This window comes from Saccostrea cucullata, unplaced genomic scaffold, assembly GCF_032062105.1.
Source record: "Saccostrea cucullata isolate Sc308-1 unplaced genomic scaffold, CSIRO_AGI_Scuc_v1 ctg634, whole genome shotgun sequence".
Classification (NCBI taxonomy): Eukaryota; Metazoa; Mollusca; class Bivalvia; order Ostreida; family Ostreidae; genus Saccostrea; species Saccostrea cuccullata.
Genome location: NW_026932503.1, coordinates 155,958 through 181,588, shown reverse-complemented (window position 1 = coordinate 181,588; position 25,631 = coordinate 155,958). Strand labels below are relative to the sequence as shown.

At 33.6% G+C, this 25,631-nt stretch overlaps 1 protein-coding gene across 1 annotated transcript; it reads right to left on the bottom strand.

The window, feature by feature from the left end:
* Positions 1-331: 331 nt before the first annotated feature.
* Positions 332-25,609, bottom strand: LOC134235288 (sushi, von Willebrand factor type A, EGF and pentraxin domain-containing protein 1-like). The gene is made up of 20 exons (XM_062717410.1): positions 25,521-25,609; positions 24,190-24,528; positions 20,410-20,580; positions 10,563-10,679; positions 10,342-10,434; positions 9,996-10,228; positions 9,632-9,893; positions 9,151-9,330; positions 7,967-8,143; positions 7,404-7,583; positions 7,082-7,288; positions 6,180-6,356; positions 5,511-5,690; positions 5,189-5,395; positions 4,437-4,613; positions 3,641-3,814; positions 3,219-3,434; positions 1,830-2,006; positions 1,385-1,644; positions 332-346 (listed from the first exon to the last, which is right to left on the bottom strand). Exons 1-20 carry the CDS (start codon positions 25,576-25,578, stop codon positions 332-334), a joined length of 3,600 nt encoding a protein of 1,199 aa, XP_062573394.1. The 5' UTR covers positions 25,579-25,609.
* Between the last annotated feature and the right edge of the window lie 22 nt (positions 25,610-25,631).

Genomic DNA, 25,631 nt, shown 5'->3' with positions numbered 1-25,631 from the left:
CGACGACTTTAAAGATGTTATGACTTTTTAAATACATCGAACAATCGCTTGTTCAATAAAAATTGGACACGGAAATTTTCATATTTAATACTTAGTAATCAACAAGATTATTGTGTTTAAACACTACGTGTCTATTTCTACAGAGGCGTACCCTGTAAATTGATAACTTCTTCGTAGTCATTGGTGACGAAGTCTTTCAAATAACTGATGGAATTTTGATCTGCACCAATAGCACTCCATTATATTCCTATTCAACTTGATTCTTAAACTATTTTTTAACTCTTTACAAACAAAAATACAAAATGGTCTCTATTTAATATTCAAAGAACTGTCATTCGTTATCCTCCTGAAAATATTAACAGCAGTGAAGTAGAAATTTCAGGAGGACTGAGTAACTTTATATTCCAAAACAGTGCTAATCAGACCTAAAAACTTAAAAATATCACGGAACTTTTAGAAAATATAAAATCACCAAAAAATTTCCCAAATAAAACAAATCAAAACGAACGAAATTTCACCACTTTATACTCTTTTTCCCACGATGATATAAAGTCCATTCTTTTTCATGTCATATACAGTTTTTTTTTAAAGAAACAGAACTTTTAAAAATTATGTATTTTGTCTCTGGTCAGTTGCAAAATTATTTTGCTACAGAGGAAGTCTTTCAATATTATGTTGAAAATCTCAGCATTACTAATTGTGCCCTGTTTTAAGCGGTCATGTTTTTTTTTAAGTTAAGGTGTTTTTATTATCTTAATAAAAAACCCAAACGAAAAAAGTGTGTTTTTAAATATATCAACAAAGTTTTATCAATTTAAAATATCCATTTTCATTCTGTCAATTTAATGAACCCTTGAACTCAAAATAAAAGACACAACAGAGTCTGATACATTCATTCATGTCGAGGGGTACAACGGATGGATCGGTCGGCAGGGAATGCTTACTTCTCCATGGCATCTGATCCCATCTTTGTTTGGAGAACTTCGTGTTTGCTCTGCTTAACAATTCTGCTGTTAATATATATTGATGAACTTGAGCGAGTGATCATTGTTCATCTTCATATTTAATTTTCAATTCCTGGTATTATTTCAACCACTAATTTTTTATCATGAATTACATACATGAATTCATCATGAATTACATCTGATATACTGATGAATAGGTTTTAATTGTCAGACAAACAAATAAAGAAATAATTTTTGAAATACAAGAAATGAATGAAAGTCTCATTTTCATATCGTCCTAAAGTAGGCAAACTAAAAGGTGGTCTAAATAATAAGACAGAAAAAAGGCATTCAACCGTTAGCACTCAATGATAATAAAGACAATATAATTGTTATTCAATTTATTTAAAAATCGATTTCTTGTACAAATAACTTTTTACATGCCTAAAAGCGGATAACATGTCAGGAACAACTATGAAAGCAGCCATCGTTAACAGAAATACCACCCAAACAGTTCCAGAGGCATTGGTAGAAGGTCGAAAGTCTTTTACCGATATCTTTTTTCTCAGAGCAGCCGAAGTTTCTAGAACAACAAGTTCTTCTTGCATCTCCTCGATCGCTCTGATTAATGCTTTGTCATTAACGTCTGTATATTTTGGCTCGTGTACCATAGAACACGGACACATGCACTCTCCTAAAGCTGTCACAAAAAGACATAAAAAGAGAGATATATTGACGAGGTTTCATGTAACTTTATATTTCTGAAAAAAAGTTCTGTTTGTTTTCTTGGAAAACTACCCTACCCATTTACAATACTTTAACTGAAAACAATGGGTAAAAACCATTTACATCTCTGAGTTTTTGCTGCAGAAAACTTTTATGTACCTGTACAATTTGGAGGTCTTCCATCCCATTTTCCAGAAGACATGCATTTTCGCTGAAGACTTCCGTTTGCCAGAATATACCCTTTGTTGCATTTATAGTTCACTGTTCCGTTTATTGATCGATCCATGTGTGTAATTGTGGTATTCGGTTCCTCAACCAGTTCTGGACATAGGATTTCTATGATGAAAATACATCTATTTAGTTTAAATAAGCTAGCTTTTCAAAGGTAGGATAATTCCAAGGTTTTCGTCAGGACTACATTAAGCGTTATCGCTATGTCCTGGTTTTCAACACTTCATATTAAAAAGAAAGGATACACAAAATTGCCTCTTCTCAAGTTTTCTTTTGCTTAAATCTTTTAGAAATCTGTATATTCTTATTATACATTTTTCTAGAAATGAAATAAAAATTTTATCATAATATCATAAAATGTGATATTTTAAAGTTTACATTGTATAATGACAATGTTTTATTTTTTAGGCTGTCTGTCTTTGAAAAGGTTGTTATTTTTTTTAAAGTATAGGATTTTAGAAATAAAAATTAACTTGGGATGTCCTCATTTGATCTTTATATTTTCCCAAACATATTTTTCTTTTATTCCCTGAATACTAGTATCCTCATTAGTCAATGAGTACAATGAATATATTTCTAGACATTGTACGTCTATTGTCAGGAAATGATTAATTGATTTCAGTTAAATAAAACTTTGCATGGTTATTTTCGTGGCCTTTAAATTTTACAAATTTAAACCTGAAACTTAATCAAGGAATCACTGTCTAGTTTTGAGAGTATGCCAGGGCATCAACAATAGTGGGAAACATGGGATTATTTGCATAACGGGCGAACCCCGTTATGCTAAAATCATATCATGTTTCCCACTATTGTTGATGTCCCTGGCATACTCTCAAAACTAGACAGTGATTCCTTATATTTCCATTTCATTGTGAAATAAAATTGTAGACTTAGACATTAAAAATGTAGACTAATACATTTCAATTACACGAGGACTTCCATGCCAATTTCAATAGTCCTCGCACACTGACGTCAAACACAAAGGGAGCCGCACGAAATTTACATGCATATTTGGCCTCCTAAGCGTCAGACACAGAGACAGATGCGCACGAGATTTGCATGCATATTAGGCCTCCTTAGCTGCTGACCTGCATAATCTACATTCCAGCAGAATTGTCAAGAAATAATTTCCCCCAACTTTCAAACAGTTATCACAGAGAAAAAAAAATTAGAAATGGAAATATTTTTGAAATATTGTCCAACTCTAGCTTCAAAAAACCGTGAATCAATAACTATTCTTAGATATGATTCTTGTTACCTTTCCTTCAATAATTAACGAAACATTTTATTTTCTCTTATACAGCTGTATATATTCACCTGAGCAACTGAATGGTGCCCCATCCCAGCTTCCATTTATGAGACAGGTGCGTTCGAAGATAGACTCAGACGCCGCTATATAGTATCCAGGGTTACAGGAGAAAGAGGCGCTAGTGTTAACCGGAACACCAGATACCCAGGTATTTGTCATGGAGATGTTCTTCAACAATGTAACTTTTCCATTTTCTGGATTTTTTATAGCTGGACATAATATTTCTGAAAAAAAGAGTAAAGTAAATGGATAAGATAAAGGTAATAAAAACATGTGTATGTGATTAAGTAATTAAAAAATTTTCTTTTTTTTAAAATGGCTATTAATCCATAATGCGTTTCTCCCCTCTCTTTTCTCTCTCTCTCTCTCTCTAATTTTGTGGAAAGTAAAACATTTATTCTGAGTTCGTATTTAGAAACAAACTGCTTACCAATACAAAGTATAGGGTCTCCAGACCACGTTCCGTCGTCCTGACACGTCAGATATGAGTTTCCACCAGCAAACTGAAACCCGGGGTTACAGCTGTATTTAGCTGTACCGCCTATAGAGGTGTCCTGGATGAGGCCTCCGTTTGGAGGAGGGGTCAATGACGGACAGAGAATTTCTGTTGGAGAATAAAGCTGAAGGTTATACCGCAATCAGCATCATGTAAAGTTAAAAATTCATTTAGAGCTTTTGTCTTATAGAAATACAGTATATTGGTATGAGGCTAGTAATCATAAAGTTTGATATTGGTCATCTATAGCTTATTATCTCGGACTAAATTGACACTCTGTCATTAATAAACGTAATGTGCCTAATGTTAAAGCAATATGAGCTGCAAACTTGATGTCAGAAATTTTTGTTGAAAAATTGTAAAGAAATATTTTAATAATAGAAAATAAGAACATTTATAAACTTCTGTCGTGCATATTTGCGATGGAAGAACTATTTATGTGCTTAGATTGAAGCAAAATTATATTATTGTCGTCCTACATGTATACAATATTGAATTCTTATATAATACTACACATTCCATTGCATAAAAAAAAAATCATTTTTCTGAAACAATTTAATACTTTTTTTAGTCTAAATCATTATAAAGATTTAAATTACAATCAAATTTATAGTAACAGCACATTTTGACAGCAAAATAAAATTCTAAAAAATGCAGCTCATATTGCTTTAAGCTTTTTTGGAAGGTTTGTATCTATTTTAAATTTTTGGTATTAATTTCATTATATTACCTGAACAAACTGGAGGATCCCCGCTCCATTGACCATCCAACATACACGTTCTGCTCAGATTTCCCGCGGAATTATAGAAACCTGGTAAACAGCTGTATTGTACGGTTCCATTAACTTCCGTGTTCAGCCCCATCAATGTGGCATTAGGGGGAGTAACCGTTTCTGGACACAATATTGCTGAAAAGTGAATATGATAAGGTACACGCGAATGATCAGATGAATAAATTGAAATAGCTAAGATAAGTTTGGTTAGTCAGATTAATTTTACATGTGCAAAGAATCTGGATTTTATTTTTTTTGTCACCTTCACTAGGGTTCGCATTAAGTTCTCTCGGTTAATGATTTACTAATAGTATTTCAAAAATCATAGTTAAAAACAAGATGAATGTTTTTGTTATGAACAAAACTGAGATATATAACATTTTTTCAGGAAAAAAACGCAGAGATATACATGTATATTACTTTATATTTTGTATCTAGCATGAATTCACTTTGCTTTAATTTCAACAGTTTAAGCAAATGATCTTTCTGCAAACTATTTCCTCTTTGCACAAACAAACAAACTTTAAGCCAAGGTATCTAACTCCAATTTACGTGGAGATCATAACACAACACTCATTCTTTGTGCAAAGTTTGAATGAAAACCCCAGCCGATCAACAGACAGACGACGGATAAACCTTGACCATAAAAGCTCACATAAGCATTCATCTTGGATGAGCCAAAACTGAACAAAACCAAACATATTACGCACGGAAACAGTCTGGAGAGGTTCCATTCCAACTTCCGGTGACAAGACAAGTTAGTACCACAACTTCAGATAAAACGAAGCCAGGTGTACAAGAAAAGGTTGCTGATGCGTTTACAGGTACTTGTGTCGACGCAGCGACATCTGGGCTCATAGGATGCGTTACAGTAACAGTGCCATGACTCGGATTAGGAAGAATAGGGCAAAATACCTCTGAAAATTAAAAACATAATGGACCTTCAATAACTGATGAAATTTCGAAGAAGAGCTTTGGCTAATATTACCATTAACAGGTTAGCATAGTTATATTTTTAAAAGAATCCATCACCTGTACATACGGCAGCAATACCGTTCCATATTCCAGTGTCCAAACAGGTTCGAGTGAGATTACCGTCAGTTATTTCAAAGCCTGAATTGCAGTTATAAACAGCTTCGTCGTTGACGGATCTACCGGAACTTAAAACAACAGTGCCATCTGTCGGATCCGTTAACGCAGGACATAGAATCTCTGTGACACAAAGGATAGAGTTAGATAGAATTTACGTTTGGACTTGTTTTTTCTTTACAAAAAAAAAAAAAAAAAAAATCAAAAGCTAGCATTTTTTCATTGTTTTTTAACCGCCATGTTGCTGTCCTAGTTTGCTACTCACCTTGACGACAAGCATGAAACGTCGGTTTTAGCATTCCACGACCCTTTGTTTCGAGATAATGCAAAGAATTTCAATAAGACTAAGGAAACTTGTTCTTCTAAAATAATGTTCAATATATTCAAAATAACTACATCCTTAATTTTAGCTTGGTGGTTAAATATATTTTTTTTGACGTTTGAGTAATGTTAAAAAGACTCTGTGCGCCCTGAATTTAAAACTCCGCAACTCTCTTTACCAATGCCGTTGGTAAACCCAAACTACTAAAAATCAAATGATGCTTATACGTGTATTTTATATAAATCATCACGATTTACTTCAATGGTTTTTTTTCAATTTCAATATATTACCTGAACATACTGGGGGATCCCCGCTCCATTGACCATCCAACATACACGTTCTGCTCAGATTTCCCGCCGAATTATAGAAACCTGGTAAACAGCTGTATTGTAAGGTTCCATTTACTTCCCGGTTCATCGCCAGCAACGTGATATTAGGAGGAGTAACCGTGTCTGGGCAGACTATTGCTGAAGAGTGAATATAATAAGGTACACACGAATGATCAGATGAAAAACTGAAATGGCTTAGATAAGTTAGGTTTGTTATGTTAATTTTACATGTGCAAAGACTTTGGGTTTTCTTTTCTTTTTCACCTTCAGTAGGATATGCATGAAGGTCTCTCGTTTTATGATCTATATGAAATACCAAAAAAAAAACATAGTCAAAAAGGAGGTTAATATTTTTGTTAAGAACACAACAATCGTCTGAGATATATAACATTTTTCGGGGGAAAATGCAGAGACATGTATTTCTTTATATTTTGTACCTAGCATGAACTTACTTTGCCTTAATTTCAACAATTTTAGCAAATGCATTTATTTCTGCAAACCAGTTTGCCATTGCACAACAATTAATAAACCAAGTTATATAGCTCCAATTTACATGGAATTTCCCCTTCCCCCAGAATCGCAGTCATTAGGACCATTTATAAAAACATTTTGTCTTTAATACACGGGGGCATTTTAACTACTAGTTAAAATCCTTCTGATCCTGAGATTTTTCTTTAAAAAATCATTGACGGCTTAAATAACACGGCCCGAGTTATTTAATTTAATGAGACCATAACAAATTCTTTGTGCTTGGATGAAAAATACAATCATTAGGGAGACGATGAAAAGTTTGACCATAAGAGATCACATAAGCAATCAGCTCAGATGACCAAAAACTGGACAAAACCAAACATGTTACGCACGGGAACAGTCTGGAGAGGTTCCATTCCAACTTCCGGTGATAAGACAAGTTAGTACCACAACTTCAGATAAAGTGAAGCCAGGTGTACAAGAAAAAGTAGCTGATGCGTTCACAGTTACTTGTGTCAACGCAGCGACATCTGGGCTCATAGGATTCGTTACAGTAACAGTGCCAAAACTCGGATTAGGAAGAATAGGGCAAAATACCTCTGAAAAGTAAAAGCATAATGGACCTTTAATAACTGATGAAATTTCGAAGAAGAACTTTGGCTAAAATTCCCATTAACAGGTTAGCAATGTTATATCTTAAAAAGAATCCATCACCTGTACATACGGCAGCAATACCGTTCCATATTCCAGTGTCTAAACAGGTTCGAGTGAGATTACCGCCAGTTATTTCAAAGCCTGGATTGCAGTTATAAACAGCCTCGTCGTTGATGGATCTACCAGAAATTAAAACAACAGTGCCATCTGTCGGATCCGTTAACGCAGGACATAGAATCTCTGTGACACAAAGGATAGAGTTAGATACAATTTACGTTTGGACTTTTGCTATTCCTTTACAAATAAAAAAACCCCCAAAAGCTAGCATTTTTCATTGTTTTTTTAAACGCCATGTTGCTGTCCTAGTTTGCTACTCACTTTGACGACAAGCATGATCAAGAGCATATCATCTGTGTAGAATATCATAATTATTGCCCTCGATATTTCACATTTTCCTCATATTTGATCGACTTTGAATGAATTAAAACTTAAGAAAACCCTGTTTTAACGACAAGATCATATAGGTGTTGTTCAAAAGGGTTAAATTAATACTTGAAATATTTTCATATACGTGTGGTTCGTTACACTTTTAGGTAGCAACGGACGTATTAAATTTAGTTTACCTTCACATACAGGCGGATCTCCACTCCATGTCCCATTTGGTAAACAGAATCTACTTAGATTTCCAGCCAAGAGATAAAATCCGGGGTCACAAGCATGTACAAGTTCTCCATCCACCGTATACTTTACTGATACAACAGTGCTATTGTCGGGAGTGTCCTCATTGGGACAAAACGTTTCTGTATAATTGAAATGAATCAAATATCTGCAAATTCATTTGTTCTAGTGAAAAGAAGAATATATATGCAATCATTATAGGCTTTTGAAATGGCTTTTTTTCAAAAGATCCATCTTTTTAGTGGAGAAAATGTGAGTATAAAATGGCGTCAACTTTTAGGAAAAATTGCATGTGAGTGCTTCTTATTAAAGCTCTCATGTATATGATGTGTTAATCATTGACAATCAAAATACATTTTATACTTTTATCTTTCGAAAAACCACCGGACCATTTGGAAAAATTAAAAAAAACCTAAAGTATGAAGTGGTTAAAGGGATTTAATTCATACAAGATCAATTTCACTTCTATTCAAAAATTTTGAAAAAAAGAACCACAACGTATAAAAAATGTCCCATGGGGATGGTGTAGGGTCAATCTGCGGATCAATGATTCAACGGAAATAAAATGGAAAGGTATTGTAAAATTTTCCTTCCATAAGTCACAGCAAATCAAATCCTTGTCCATGTACCTCAGATAACTCTCAATGGGCATCCCATGTCCAATGATACTAATTTAAGGTAACAATGGATTTAGGGAAATACATTTCTATAGACTTCTAAATGAAGAAAAACAAGAATAAGGCATCCCCACTCTTAGCTAATTGACCGATTTGTATACCCTCATCTCCTCTTGGCTGATTTAGTTGATTAATTACTGCAATCTAGCGAATGAATCAAAATATAATTCTTGGCAAGAACAGCATTTCAGATGGAAAGCATTTTTGGAGAAAAAAAAGGTTCGGAAAAGAAAGAAGGTTTAGCGTGCATTTCTGTGATGGTATTTGATTGGATGTTCTTGGATATCGATTGAGGCCTAAGCTTTGAAAATTAGTTAAATTAAATCAGCCAGAAGGATGAGGTTTTACGAATAAGAGATAGAGAAGATTGAATATTCTTTATATATCAGACATTAGTTCTCATCAAAATGTACCTTAAAGTCATTATTAAATGCATATTGAGAGTATCTTACCGATGCATTCTGGTATATTTGTATTCCAGACTGCATTCAGTTGACAATGTGCCGCCTGGAAACTGCTGTTAAGGTAATGGAACCCATAATCACAGGTTACTTTACCTCCCCTACACGGCCTTACCCTGGCTTCGTTGACTGTACCTTTGGGAATTGTTAAATCCGTATCGTTGCATGTCCCTAAAATGTGAGGTTAAGGTTTCTGACAACTGTGATTTTTTGTAGGAGGTTACAAATGCAAATTTTAACTTTTTATATACCGATACGTCTGTCTTTCATTAAGGGTGCTTGTTAGTGTAAAAGGTTGTATTCACATGTAAATTATTGAAAATTCTCAAAATTAATTTTGAACTATGTAAAGACATCTATAAACAGCAGTTGAAATCCCAAGTTTGGGGAAAGTTTTAGCATACGAAACAATTTAAGAGATAAGGCCTATTCGAAAAGAAATATTCGCCATGTGCAATTTTTAAAAGTTTACCTCTTGACATCATTCCGAGGGCGATGATGTCAATTATGACGTCATTTGTGCGTTGATTATTGTTTCCACTTCCCCAAGGACTATCAATATCAAATACAAAGGCCCTTGGGGAAGGTTTGACCCTCCAGACGTACACCCCAAAAGTGTTGTAACCAAACACCAGACCCGTGTATCTACCAGTTCCGTCATAATTCCCGGAATTCACTATCGAACCAGTGCCGTAAAATGAAAAACCTCTGTTTGGACCATCCACGGGACGAATCTGTAGAGAAACAGTTCGTAAATAGGCTCAAGAAATGTAACGACTATTAATATTGTTGAAGTACTATCAAAGATTTATACTGAGCACAAATTAATGACGTACCGATGCCATTACAAGGGAGGCTTCAATTACTACTTCGCGCGGGAATACCATCTTCGGAGTTGTTTGGACAGAATCGCTTATGTCTGTTGTTGATGTTTCTTTCCACTGACAAGCGTTCACTGCATTGTCGAAAGTCCAGGCAAGAATCCTGACTTTCACTTCATAGGACATTAACCGATTTGGAGTTGGATAATCTTTGTCTCCCCATCCATCTGCTGCACTGGTTATCGGATCTAGCAATTAAATAGGAACATTTGTTTTGATTTGGATTACATATGTTATTTTTTTTTACACAAACAAACTTGCGGGAAATGATCGATAGTTGGAAAATTGAAAGTTTTCTTACAGTTCAATTTAACCCACAGTCGAACATGAGAATCGTTGTATGCAAATGACAGTCCACCAGTTTCATCGCCACAACGAAGACATCCCGGAAGTCCTAAGATCAAATGAAAATTAAAGATTTTGAAAGTATTGCTTCCTCTCTTTACTTTTTTCGATGCAAATTTCTTCAATATTATTACTTTTATTTTTGAAAATTCAAGCTGATAATTGCTTCAAAATTACCACTTCCTTCCGATATAAGTCCTGGCATTTCATCAAACTTTTGTTCTGGTGCAGCTTGTACTACAACCATATCAGGACTAGAGGTCAAATTGATCGGCACCTCCAAGTAAGTATTATCTGCAAAAAAAGTTCAAGTTCAGAAGTATTATTTTTTCCTTGATGATTTTCAAGTTTCTGTCAAAGTTGATAAAACGCTCGCTCTGTGATCGAAAAGGTCTTGTGTTCGCATAATGACCGCGACTGACCGAAGCCGATAAAAAATAGCAAGCAACTGTTTCTTCGCCATGCGCTCAGCATTTTTAAGTGAAAGTTGTTGGTATTTTGGGCAACACCTAGAAAACTAAGGCATTGGCATGATAAAGAACCGTCACTGCTCAATGACCCTGAGTGCTGCGTGAAGTTTTAATTTTAAAGTCCTTCATCTTCATGGTGACTCCTCTATATGAATGAAAAATTCTCACACGGAGCGTACAACAAAGTACAATCAATCAGAATTAATCAACAAAAGACGTTTAAGTGAGGTCATGAAATACCTCTGGCGTTGACGTGCCGTTGAACCTTTAGAAGCAAGTCTCTTTTTCAACTTAATTTATGTCCGTACTGGACTGGCATGGGTCATGCACCATCAGATGTAATCTAATTGACTTTCTTTGAAGAAATGATATAATTTCCTGGATGAAAGAATAGAAAAACGTTTTTAAACTTCCTTCGAATGCTGAATCTGACCTATTTTTAATTGGTTAACAAGTTTACTTTTAGGGGCAGTTTCAGTTGCAATTCACCATAAGTCATTCCTGGGACAAACTGGCAAGATGCATTATGTATGCTCACTATTACACCTGCTTCGGATGCTAAACTGACCTCCGTTTAATTGAATGAATTCCAGATTTAGATTTTCCTTGACCAATCTTGCATAGATCATGAATCTAGGGAAGCACATCAACGACTCACTGCAAATGCTGGATTTGACTTTAGCAAGTTAATGTTTTCGATATGATTCATATTGATGCCATAATAATGACTAAACTTGCTTTAATGATGTATGTTACTAGTATGTTACAGACAACCTTTGGTAGCTTGATTGACCTACATAAATAAGGTGATTGAACAGTTTAAGTTGTTTTTGAATTGTTTCATTTTAAAGTATCCATAGATTCCACATGGACCAAACTTGATAGAGATTACGTAGCCAGGGGGAGCAACCGACAATAAAAACATCTCTTTGTTGTGAGACTGCCCTCTTAATCTTTGATGCTTGTTATTGTGTGAAAACTGAAAAAAAAGATTACTGGCATATTGAGGGAAATGTTCGCCTATGGTCTTTGAGTGGTCAAGCGGACTGAGCTTGGAAGATCTTCCTCCGCACAAAGACAGAGAGACGGGCATTTTCCACGGATATTCAGTCAATATCCTTTTAATATCAAATATTAATGCAACCTTATACAATTCAATTGCCTATGTATTCCTGGTCATGGGCATCCTTACAACATTTAGTAATTGATATCTGTGACATCAAATGTACATATGCTTGATTAAACGAATAGTTTTTCAGAAAAAAATATATTATAACAAATTCGTATTTTTCATTTTTAAAGGGTTAAAGATTAAATTTCTTCCTTGGTATATTAAGGTAAAGCTAAAGAATTTATATAGTTGGTGCTGCAATATTTTGAACATATAATTTTTTGAATTTATTTATTGCTTATATAAAGATCTTCGAATTTGGGACAATATTTCGTTATAAAACTCCAAAATTAAAATTTGAAAAAAAATAGAAGACTTCAGTCAAGTTGTTCACAAATGGATTAATTCGAGCCCATTAAAACATTATGACTGATCAAACTAGAGGTACTGTGAGCAATGAGCTCACTAAATGATACCCCCCGCCTCCCATAATGTCCATGTGTTGCTAAATATTGTTTTGCGGTAATGTGTAAAGAGGAACAACTCGTCCTATCAAATGTTATCCAGAAGCTTCTATATGTGACGTCATAGGTAAACATATAATGGCAATGTCCATGTTTTGCTATGGGAAACCTAGAATACGTGTCGAATAAAAAAGTAAAATAGGAGGTGCACAATGGCAATATGTAATAAAGATTCTGTGAAAGTTTCATTAAAGGATGACTGCACTTAAGGATTTGCGAAATTTGCGTCAAAATAAACTTTCAAAACAGACATTTTTCTTTTAATTGCAGGAATGATCAACATCTAATCTACAACTTTGCTCAATTACAATAAATAAAAGTATATATCTACGATGTACGAATCTGTTTTCTAAGGCGGGGGTCATCTCAAGTTCTTCAATCTCCGTACGATAATGAGGACAACTTTTTTACTGACTTAATACATAGTCAGCGCATGTTTGTCTATTGTTCTCCTTTTAACAGTGGTTGTATATTTGCTTTTGTATAATGTTGTGTTAAAAGGTACGGAAGCGTATTAGTGCCACTTGGACACTTCACTTTTTTTTAATTTGTACACTTTAATCTGTAAAATTTATACTTTAAAGTGTAAATTTTACACTTTAATCTGTAAATTTTACACTTTAAAGTGTAAATTTTACACTTTAATCTGTAAAATTTACACTTTAATCTGTAAATTTTACACATTAATCTGTAAATTTTACACTTTAAAGTATAAATTTTACACTTTAATCTGTAAAATTTACACATTAATCTGTAAATTTTACACTTTAATCTGTAAATTTTACACTTTAATCTGTAAATTTTACACTTTAATCTGTAAAATTTACACTTTAATCTGTAAATTTTACACTTCAATTTGTAAATTTTACACTTTAATCTGTAAAATTTACACTTTAATCTGTAAATTTTACACTTTAATCTGTAAATTTTACACTTTAATCTGTGAATTTTACACATTAATCTGTAAATTTTACACTTTAAAGTGTAAATTTTACACTTTAATCTGTAAAATTTACACTTAAAACTGTAAAGTTTACACTTTAATCTGTAAATTTTATACTTTTATCTGTAAATTTTACACTTTAATCTGTAAATTTTACACTTTATTTGTTTATTCACATAGTCAATTTAGCAACTTCACACATTCCCAGTAACGCATTTTTAAAGCCAACAGACCGTTAATCATGCAAGATAGTTACGGAAGCATAATATCAATCTGAACTGCAAATAAAAAAATCTTTGAGATATATATTTTTACTTTTCGTTACACTATAGTAAAACTAAAGAAACACATGTATATATACTGAAACAAAAGCAGATCCCTGATTTCTTATGCTGGGGAAAATTACGAGACCTATGAGGAAATAGTCCATCCTTGTTTATCATAAATAATAAACAAGTACGAGTACATGTAAAATAAAAATATACAAAAAATTGTAAACATCTCAGTTTAAAACTTTTTCTCAAGTGTCAGAGGTAAAACATCACAAATCGACCGTTCGATCATAACCTATTGCAGTTCAGGTTGTTCAAAAATAAAGTGTAAATTTTACAGATTAAAGTGTAAAATTTACACTTTAAAGTGTAAAATTTACAGATTAATGTGTAAAATTTACAGATTAAAGTGTAAAATTTACAGATTAAAGTGTCAAATTTTCACTTTAAAGTGTAAAATTTACACTTTAAAGTGTAAAATTTACAGATTAATGTGTAAAATTCACAGATTAATGTGTAAAATTTACAGATTAAAGTGGTAATTTTACAGATTAAAGTGTAAAATTTACACTTACAAGTGTAAAATTTACAGATTAAAGTGTAAAATTTACACTTTAAAGTATAAATTTTACAGATTAAAGTGCACAAATTAAAAAAAAGTGAAGTGTCCAAGTGGCACTAATACACTTCCGTAAAAAGGAAAATTTACAGATTAATGTGTAAAATTTACAGATTAAAGTGTAAAATTTACAGATTAAAGTGTAAAATTTTCACTTTAAAGTGTAAAATTTACAGATTAATGTGTAAAATTCACAGATTAATGTGTAAAATTCACAGATTAATGTGTAAAATTTACAGATTAAAGTGTAAATTTTACAGATTAAAGTGTAAAATTTACACTTACAAGTGTAAAATTTACAGATTAAAGTGTAAAATTTACACTTTAAAGTATAAATTTTACAGATTAAAGTGCACAAATTAAAAAAAAAGTGAAGTGTCCAAGTGGCACTAATACACTTCCGTAAAAAGGAGATTAATAGACAAACATGCGCTCATGGTTTAAAAGAGAAAAAAACTGCTTCTTCTTACACTCGCTCTCTCTGTTGTAACCAAGGGCCGTGACGCGTTAAATATATTATAATTCACCCCGTGATATCTTTCACACCGTATACAACCGGTAACGCGGGGGAGTCGCTAAAAAGTATGGGGGAGTCGTTTTCAACGTATGGGGGAGTAGATTTTCACCGCTTCGGAGTCGGAAGAGATGTGGGTCACGTCTTTTTTCGGTATTTATAAGATGTATTTACAAAAAACAAATATCCCACGGAAGATGGCAATAGTTAAGCTTTATTTTGGTCATTTGTCCGGCTGTCATATACGTCTAGTTTTCTCAAACACTTCGAAACTATTTGACAGTTTTCATATTTACGTTGATCGGATGGTAAAAACATGCATGATTTGTACAATCTACGGCTTGTGTAGGGATTTTCACAGTTAAAACAGCGAGAGAAAACGTTTATCTTTTAAATGCAACAACTTAAACTTGAGTAGACTTTATAAAAATTAATAATTAAGACATTTTCTCCTCAGACAGTGAAGGTTACGTAGGGGGGAGTCGTTTATGGGAAAGCACATCGCAGGGGGAGTCGCAAAATAAAGTCAAATGCATAGTTGGTGTTGTTTTCATCTCTTTTATATTGCCAATACCTTTTTATTTACTCGTAGATATCTATAAATCTATGTTTGGTTATTTACTTTATAATATGATGTTACTAAAAGAGATTTTTTCTGTGGCTTTATCAGTTCCAGAAAAAAATCAACAATATAGATTGCATGAACAATTGGATTAAATATCATCGGAGCACATGTGCTTGAGGACAGGACTGTCCCCCTCAATATGTAATTTTCGTACATGTATATCACAAAAATTCAATCCACGAATTCAGGAACCCTAACTTCAGACAATGAAAGCCTTTCCATAAAAAAAAGAACAACCCGATTTATAATTTGGAAAATTTCTTGATAATATCAACAATTTTTTTAATTAGAAAAAGGCAAATCTCTGACGCGTCTGCACGCGCCATTTGACTTTTTCTTTGGGAAGGGGGTTAAATTCAACTGGTATATTCTCTCGATTAGGTTCACAGATAAAATTCATAATTATTTTTTTTTTAATTTATTTATCATATGAAATAACACATCTTCAGACACAAACGAATAAGTATGTCAAATTGAGAAGATTTTGAATAATCTGAGGTTAATACACATAGGTAAATATACAGGATGAATACTGAAGAAGGGACTGAATTGCATATTACCTAATACGCTGGAAATGTGTGTCTATGATATATAAAATGAGAAGTGACAATGTAAAAATAATTAATCAGAAACTTTGAAAAGAGGAAATACGAAAATATTTCTTCTCTGTATACATTTCATTATCATGATATCCTCCCTTTCCTTTCCCCAGCTATATACAGTTCCTCAGAATATGATACCCCCTTTACCCCTCCCCCTTTCGGAGTTTCGTGAATACATGGTGAACTGTTGTACCAGAATCAGTCTGAGGCAACCAGTATATTATACATTCATAGACAGGGTTCGAGGGCAACATGCATTTTGTCGGACCCAAGAATCAAACTGTTTGCAGGAGACTGTTAGGCCGAAGGCAAAAAGTTTTGTTCGAGGGGTCGACGAAACAACACATTTTTGATGATGTTTCATTTCCAGTTAACTATGAGCCCTATAATGAGTAAACTTGCATGGATGATAAATCTTAGGATGCACATTAATGGACCTGCTTCGGATGCTGAATTTGACATACATTTTTTCAGATAATAGACCAGGTAAAAGTTATGAGTGCAGGTCTATTACCAAAAAACTGTAAGGCTTATATAACATTGTATAAACTAAAATCATAGTAACTATTATAACAACACATTTTGCCAGATCAAGAGAACACATTCGATCAATGTTTTGTTATACATTTTACTGTTTATTATAGTATTATTACGATGAAATTTTTGTTAATCCTCACTGCATTTAAAGACTGTCAATTCCGTAAAGTTCTGACAGCTGACCCCGCCCACACTTTGACATAAACGGTACATTATCTCATCGAAAGGTCCAACATCTCGCTCCACGGTCAAACAGCTTTTTATTTGACTATTTGACTGAAGAAAACAGTAGAAAGGTTATTCTTTTTAGTATAAATTTATATAACAATTTTTAAAAGTATAACAAAAATTACATACAACTCACCTAAAAAATTTTGAATTTTAACAAGCAAACAAATGGGTTGTTGAAAGGAGGTAACAACAGTTTGACAACCAAATTTTATATTTTATTAACACAAATTAGCAAATAATAGTTACTATGATTTTAGTTTATACAATGTTATATAAGCCTTACAGTTTTTTGGTAATAGACCTGCACTCATAACTTTTACCTGGTCTATTATCTGAAAAAATGTATGTCAAATTCAGCATCCGAAGCAGGTCCATTAATGTGCATCCTAAGATTTATCATCCATGCAAGTTTACTCATTATAGGGCTCATAGTTAACTGGAAATGAAACATCATCAAAAACTAACATTTTCATTCATTCACAAAATGTAGGTCAGATTCAGCATCCGAAGCAAGCCTGGTAGTATGCATCCTAAGATTTATCATCCATGCAAGTTTGGTCATCATAGGGCTTATAGTTACTTGGAAATAAAACCTACACCAAAAACTTTAACCTGTTCACTTAACCGCAAATTGCAGGTCAGAATCTGTATCAGAAGCATGCCTGGTAGTATGCATCCTTAGATGTATCATCCATGCAAGCTGGTCAACGTAGGGCATATAGTTACTTGGAAATGAAACCTACACCAAAAACTGCACCAAAAATGTTAACTTGCTCCAAAAACATTAACCTGGTCATTCCTTGGCTGAAATTACAGCATCTGAAACTTTGAATGGTACAATGAAACACACTAGAACCATCTTCTATTCATGTCTAAACAATAAAGGACATAGAAGTACAAAGAAAACTGCTCCAAAAAAATTAACCTCTACCTGGGACGCCGACACCGACATTGACGCCGAGATATTACATAAGCTCCCCCAACTTCGTTGAGGTGAGCTAAAAAGGTATTGGCAGTATAAAAGAGATGAAAACAACACCAACTATGCATTTGACTTTATTTTGCGACCCCCCCTGCGTTGTGCTTTCCCATACACGACTCCCCCCTACGTAACCGTCACTGTCTGAGGAGAAAATGTCTTAATTATTAATTTTTATAAAGTCTACTCAAGTTTAAGTTGTTGCATTTAAAAGATAAACGTTTTCTCTCGCTGTTTTAACTGTGAAAATCCCTACACAAGCCGTAGATTGTACAAATCATGCATTTTTTACCATCCGATCAACGTAAATATGGAAACTGTCAAATAGTTTCGAAGTGTTTGAGAAAACTAGACGTATATGACAGCCGGACAAATGACCAAAATAAAGCTTAACTATTGCCATCTTCCGTGGGATATTTGTTTTTTGTAAATACATCTTATAAATACCGAAAAAAGACGTGACCCACATCTCTTCCGACTCCGAAGCGGTGAAAATCTACTCCCCCATACGTTGAAAACGACTCCCCCATACTTTTTAGCGACTCCCCCGCGTTACCCGTTGTATACGGTGTTTCAGCAGGTAATTTTGTGAATACAGAATTCCATCAGGTGACTTATTGGTAGCATGTTTTGTGCTAACTAGGACACTGTGCTCGAACACGTTAAATAGTCAGTCATCGATTTAAAATGTTCTTTACTTACATGCATGGTCTCCTACTTTTAAAATCTTTGTAAATAATGTACGTGTGCCATACAGAATAAATAGAAAGATGAAAAATAGAGATATCGTATGTTTTAATACCGGTCATTGTTATTCATCCATCCTAATTCTAGTTCCATATCTACAATATGTTAGCTCCATCCTTCATACATACATAATGTTCATTCAGGGGCAGGTAAGTGATCGATATTTGGAAAACCGTAAGGACAAAAATGTGAAATTACTTATTACATAACAGTCTAAAATAATTTTAAACATTCATATTAGGTCTCTAATTGACAGACCTCTGTACAAAATATATAACATTGAACTTAGGTTAAGATTTAAACGCAACAGAAGCCATCGAAAAAGACCCAAAACACAGCGTTAAGTGCAGTCATTCTTTCACTCAGTAGTATAAGAGGAGTTGCGTATAAGAGATAAAGCGTAACAGACGAACGGACGGACGGAAATCCCGATTACTATATACCCTCCCACTTTTCAAGCAGGGGGTATAATAACATGTTACACCCAACCATAGAATCTGATGATATTTTTTAAAAAAGAGGCCCATGGGCAACATCGCTCGCCTGAATAGCTTTAACCATGCTGTTCTTTACCAGATTTCCCTCTTGTTATACCTATTGTGACCCAACCCTACCCATGGGCCATAATTTGGAAAATTTAAAATCTGCGCTACCCAAAGATGCTTTCGCATAAGTTTCAGCTCTTTTGTACAAGTAGGTTTCAGTTTTTCTGGTCTAGTGGTTCTTGAGAAGAAGATTATTTTTTTTTAATTTCCCATAAATTTCTTTGTAAAACTTTGATTCCCCGTGGTCATGATTTGCACAATTTAGAATCTACACTACTTCAGGATACTTCTACGTAAGTTTCAGCACTGTAAAAAAATAACTAGTTAATGTCACGAAGAAAACTAGTAGATTCATTGTCCATACAATCACTACCTTAATAGTAGTTTTACCAGATATTGGTATATTTACTAGTTAAGATTAGTAAATTTAAAATTGATGAGTAACTTTCGCTAGGTATCTAAGTATCTATACGACCCCCGCTCCACAACTCACTATCTTAACGAGGCTGGGGGGTGGCAGCCATTTTCAGACTATTTCGATCTCCTTTAAAAGAAGAGCTCCATATGAAAATATACAAAAATGGTCAAATTTTAAAACTAAAATGTGTGATTTTTTTTCTTTTCCAAATGATTGTTGACAGCTTAAGATACCATATCTAAAAAAATAAGCTAAATCTGGTGGTTAATTTGTGGTTAATTTGTTGACCCCCAGCCTCCTTAACCAATAAACTGAAAGTTTACTAATCACGACCAACGCTTTACGAAACACACTAGTTAAATTCACTAGGTTTTTCTTTCAGAGGGCTTTTCTGGTCCAGTGTTTTTAAGAAGAAAATTTTTGATGACCCCATGCTATTTCTGTCTTTATATCTTCCCTTGACAAGTTGTAAAGGATTTGACCCTTCATTTTAAAAAATCATACTCCCCTTAACCCATGAATGTTTTGTACCAAGTTTGCATGGTCAAAATTGGCCCACTGGTTCTTGAGAAGAAGGCAAAAATGTTAAAAGTTTACAGACGGACGGATAGCTGGGTGGACGACGGACAAAATGTAATCTGAAAGGCTCACTTGAGCCTTCGGCTCAGGTGAGCTTAAAAAATCAAATATTGAGTGTATGCTTTCAAACATGTAAAATATAAAAGTAGGAATGTTTTGAAGTTAAATAGAGTGAATTATTGGAGAGCAAATCTCAGAGACATGCACGTAGGCTTATTTTCATGAAGCGCTAGCGCGCTTTATGAAATATTCATAAGTGACACACCAATAAATCACACAAAACTTAAAAACATTCCTGAAATGTATACCTTGGACTCCAGTTTGTTGTCTTGATTTCATCGTGTATATAAAACCCGAATCGAACTGTGGAGGTAAATCGTCCTGTCGCCACATCTTCACTCGAACATTTGCATCATCAACTTCTTTTTTGATTTCATTGCCTAAGTGAGAGGTTGGTTTATACCAAAATTCTTCTTCACCTTAAAAAAAATTTTTTTAAATGAATGTTTTTTTAAGATTTATGTTCTAAATATAGAATATTAGAAAATATTATTGAAATACTAGTACATGTATTGATAACGGATTCTTATATTTTAAAAACTTAAAAGTTTAGTTTTCTTCTTATGTACAAAGATGACAGTATAAAAAGATTTGAATGAAATACAAATAGTAAACATAAAGCAGAATAAATACAGTACTGAGAATTTAGAAAAAAAATCGTATCTCGAAAATATTCTATCATTATTTGCACTTTTGTCCACCTTTATGGTACTTTTTCCAAAAGTAGAATTTGCCAATGTTTGACCGTACAGCAAAACAAAGCTGTTCCATGGGGTCCGGGTCCAAATGAAAATTAACATGGTAGATCTACATACTTAAATACTACTGACCTGTCTATAAAATTAACAAACAAGAGGCCCATGGGCCACATCGCTCACCTGAGCATTGTAGCTTGTAACAAAGCAGAAATCAGTTTACTATTGAAAAGTTTAAACCAAAAAGTGGTTCCAACCAATCCTTAAAGGGGAGAGGGTATGATTTGAACAAACTTGAATCTACACTACATGAGAATGCTTCCATATAAATATGACTACTCATGGCTTTGCCATAATTCATAAAAAGAAGATTTTTAAAGAATTTTTCAACATATTTTCTATGTAAAATTTAGATTCCATGTTGTGGTCCCGCCCTACCCCCAGGGGTTGTGATTTGAACAAATTTGAATCTATACTAACTAAGGATGCTTCCATATAAATATGATCATTCATGCCTTTGATATTCTTGAAAAGAGGATTTTTAAAGAATATCCTCATATACTTCTATGTAAAACTTTGATCGGCCATTGTGGCCTCGCCCTACCCCCAAGGGTCATGATTTGAACAAACTTGAATCTACACTACCTGAGGATGCTTCCACATAAGTTTCATCTTTCCTGGCACGGTGGTTCTTGAGAAGAAGATTTTTAAAGAATTTTCCTATATATTTCTATGTAAAATTTTGATCGACCATTGTGGCCCCGCCCTACCCCCGGAGGTCATGATTTGAACAAACTTGAATCTATACTACCTGAGGATGCTTCCGTATAAATATGATCATTCATGCCTTTGATATTCTTGAAATGAAGATTTTTAAAAAATTTCCCTACATATTTCTATGTAAAACTTTGATCGGCCATTGTGGCCCCGCCCTACCCCCGGGGTCATGATTTGAACAAACTTGAATCTACACTACCTGAGGATGCTTCCATATAAGTTTCATCTTTCCTGGCACAGTGGTTCTTGAGAAGATTTTTAAAACATACCACCAAATTTTCACTATTTCTGAATTATCTCCCCTTGAATAAGGGCGTGGCCCTTCATTTGAACAAACTTGAATCCCCTTTACCAAAGGATATTTCTGGCAAGTTTGGTTAAAAATGGCCCAGTGGTTCTTGAGAAAAAGATGATAATGTAAAAAGTTTACAACGACGACGCCAACGACGACAGACGACGGACAAATTTTGATCAGAAAAGCTCACTTGAGCCTTTGGCTCAGGTGAGCTAAAAAGGGATTGATTTGTCAGAGCATTCCAATCTTTGAAAGAGCTAGGAGTTGATAAACTGTAACATAGAAAAAAGGAAGAAAGATAATTCCATATCAGGTACATAAAAAATTAATGTGAGTACGCCATACCCCTATCTCAAATCATAACAGACTCGGTAAGAGGAAATAGAATCCGAGAGTTTAAGGAAGCGATGAAATTACTACTAAGTCTAGATATATTCATGAAATAAAGATTCGTCCTGAAGTTTTGAATAATGAATTTCAATAAAAGACTCGAGTGACACTTTTACTTTATCGTTAACTTTGCCGATTGGTGAACTTTCAAAATCAATACATATAAGTGGGACTTGTTATGTACATAAAAGGCCTTTGAAATATGACAAAATCTTTGTAAATTATTAAGATATGGCAACGGTAATTTTGTATTCTAAATGCAGAGGAATATTCCAGTAACGAAAACAAGGGCGAAAATCTTAACAATTCCATTTACATGTAGATATAACAAACTAACTTATTGCGAATTTGAGGATAAATAAACTGATTTTATGTTGTTTCTATAAATTGAAATTTAATAAATATACAAATATTTTACCAAAAAAAAATCAGATATTTCAATGTTGAAAATATTGGAGTGATCTTATCTTCGCAAATGAAGTTGGATCTTGATGTTTAAAGTCTTAAAATATTTTGGTCCAGTATATTTTAGTTTCTAGTTATTTAACCTTTTTGCACTCACAAAATTGTTATGGTATTGAAAATTTAACAGGCAAGAAAAATTATTTTAAATCGATATTAAATTTTTGCTGAATTTAAGCAGATTGATCAAAGTTATCTTATATATTCAGAAAAGATTAACAAGCGGGGGGTCTTTGATGTAAATTTTTACATATTACCAAAAAGGTGTTAATTTTATGTTCAATTTGGCTCAATTTTTCCCGGATTTTCGGAATATATTTTTCAAAACTTTATTTGTCAGCATACAAGAAAAAGAATTCATATATTTCATATGAAGATATTTAAGAAACAGCATAAAACATTTTAGTGCAAAATGCTCTTTGCACAACCAGCATGGAAAAAGAGGTATCTAAACTTAACAGTACTATTGTACAGGTATATATTTCAAAAAGGGAAAAAAATGACCACTTTCTACTAATATCCCTTCCGCCACAAAATTAGCTTAAAATCCCACTTGAATGGAATTCAGTCGCGGGTACATTGTATTTCATTGTATGTACCCAATAGTTTAATTTACAGCGTAGAGTCCAGGATGAAGAAAATCCACACAAAAATTTACTCCAAGACTCAGGATCGAACCGCCTTATTATCTTTCAAATTCAATTAAAACAAATAAATGTTGTACTCTTAGGATAATTCTTGAATTTATTTTACATCCCAAAACATCTCTGGCAGTCATACGTGAAGATAAAAAAATTTATACTGTTAGTACTTATTTAGAATTTAAAAATTCATAATACGGATATGCAGATTCCCATGACTTCACCAAAACTGAATTTAACAGCACTAAGTAGATTTGTATATTGATACACTTTAAACCATCGTTACTCTATTCCTTATGTACAGGTCCCAAATTCATTAGAGGGTTTTTGTTACTTCTTAAATTATATGTTAGTAAATTAAAAAAAAAAACAAAAAACAAAACATAAACAAACTAGAGGTACTGTGAGCAATGAGCTCAGTAAATGATACCCCCGCCTCCCATATTAATATAAAGGCAGTGTCCATGTTTTGCTCTGAAAAATCCAAAATATATGTCAGACCAAAAAGTAAAATAGGAGGTGCACAATGGCAATATGTAATGAAGATTCTGTGAAAGTTTCATTAAATTTCCATCAGTGGTATGAGAGGAGTTGCGGATAAGAGATGGGTACCCCAAAGCGTAACAGACGGACGGACGGGCGGACGTACAGACGGACGGACGGAAATACCGATTACTATATACCCTCCCACTTTTCAAGCGGGGGGTATAATAACAATAAGTAAAACAAAAAATAACAAAATACAAATACCCATGCATGTTTACAAACCCAAATAGACAGCTTTGCCATCACCGTTCTTTTCATCGTTAGGATCTCTTTCAAACTCATTTGTCAAGAAAATAAGAACACCAGTGGCATTGTAGAAATAAACAACCCCGCCATATTTCTCCTGTGAATCGTCATCGCGAGGAGAGGAACCGAAGGCGTTAAAGATGAAGGATTCCCCGCCATCTTCCACTTTCACTTCGACTATTACTTTTACAGGGGTGGTCCTTGTGGGAAATTCTTTGTCCGGGAAAGAGATGTATAATTCACACTTTTTGTCATCTTGTGCCTTCACGGTTTTCCATTCACTGATGAATGTTGGTTCATAAAGAGTTATTCCTTCTGCAATTTTGATGGGTAAATTTGAGAGTCAGAAAACATACATTGTAGTTTATATGACTATTTGAAAGAGCTCGGTTCACTTTATGCATAAAATGGCCCTGTAGATATACCAATTGATTGATAAACACTTGATTTTCAATTTTACACATTAAAATATAATAGAGACTTTGTGCTTTCATTTCCTATTAAAACTTTTCTCCTAAAAGTCCATGTCTTTGAGAACTGGCTTTATGAAATAGTATTTGTTCTTGAATTTAATGGTAAACAGGCATAATTGGGTACTTTCAGGGAACCAAAAAATATCAGCGCACTCTCTGATCTAAAAAATAAAATTTGTGCTTTAATCCCCAGAAATAGTTCTTTCTTTTAATAGTTTGACATTTTAGATCAGAGATTGCGCTCTAAATTAAATATTGAAAAATAGCTTAAAAACTGGGCGTTTTGGTAGACTTTTTCAGAATATAAGGAAATTGACGCATTTCGTGACGTCACAATGCATCGACTAGCCAGAAAATTATAATAATATTAATAATATATCATTTTTGATAGATACGCAGTCACCAAAGACCAAAGTGCTATTCAATGCATTGTTTACCAAAACTATGCATTTTCAGTTTTTCAGAAATTCACAGGGCCAAATAAGGCAAACATGAACCTTGTTCTTTATTTCAATTACTTTTCGTCAATCATATACAAATAGTTCTATTAACAACCTCCCAAATCGCATGTAATTTAGTTAGTTTAAAAAAAGCGAAACTTGAAAAATTTATTTGATGTTTATATATTTCTGAGATCAAATAAGGCATCATGAGGTACTACAGATGTAGTATCTTTCATTTTCAAATATTCCTGAGAGCTGCCACCCAGGTATGATAGTTCTGGATTCAATCTTTCGTTAGCATCTTTATTAAGAAAACAACCTAAACAAAATATAAATATTGAAATAAAATACTTAATATATGAAGAAGGTACTTTTCTCACCAAATACTTACCACTATATATTACAATTCCAATATGAAAGAAAACATTCAAAAATTGTCCACTTGTCATTTTTCGTTATCAGATGCGTGAAGGTAAACTGTCCAATATTGACTGCTCTGTAA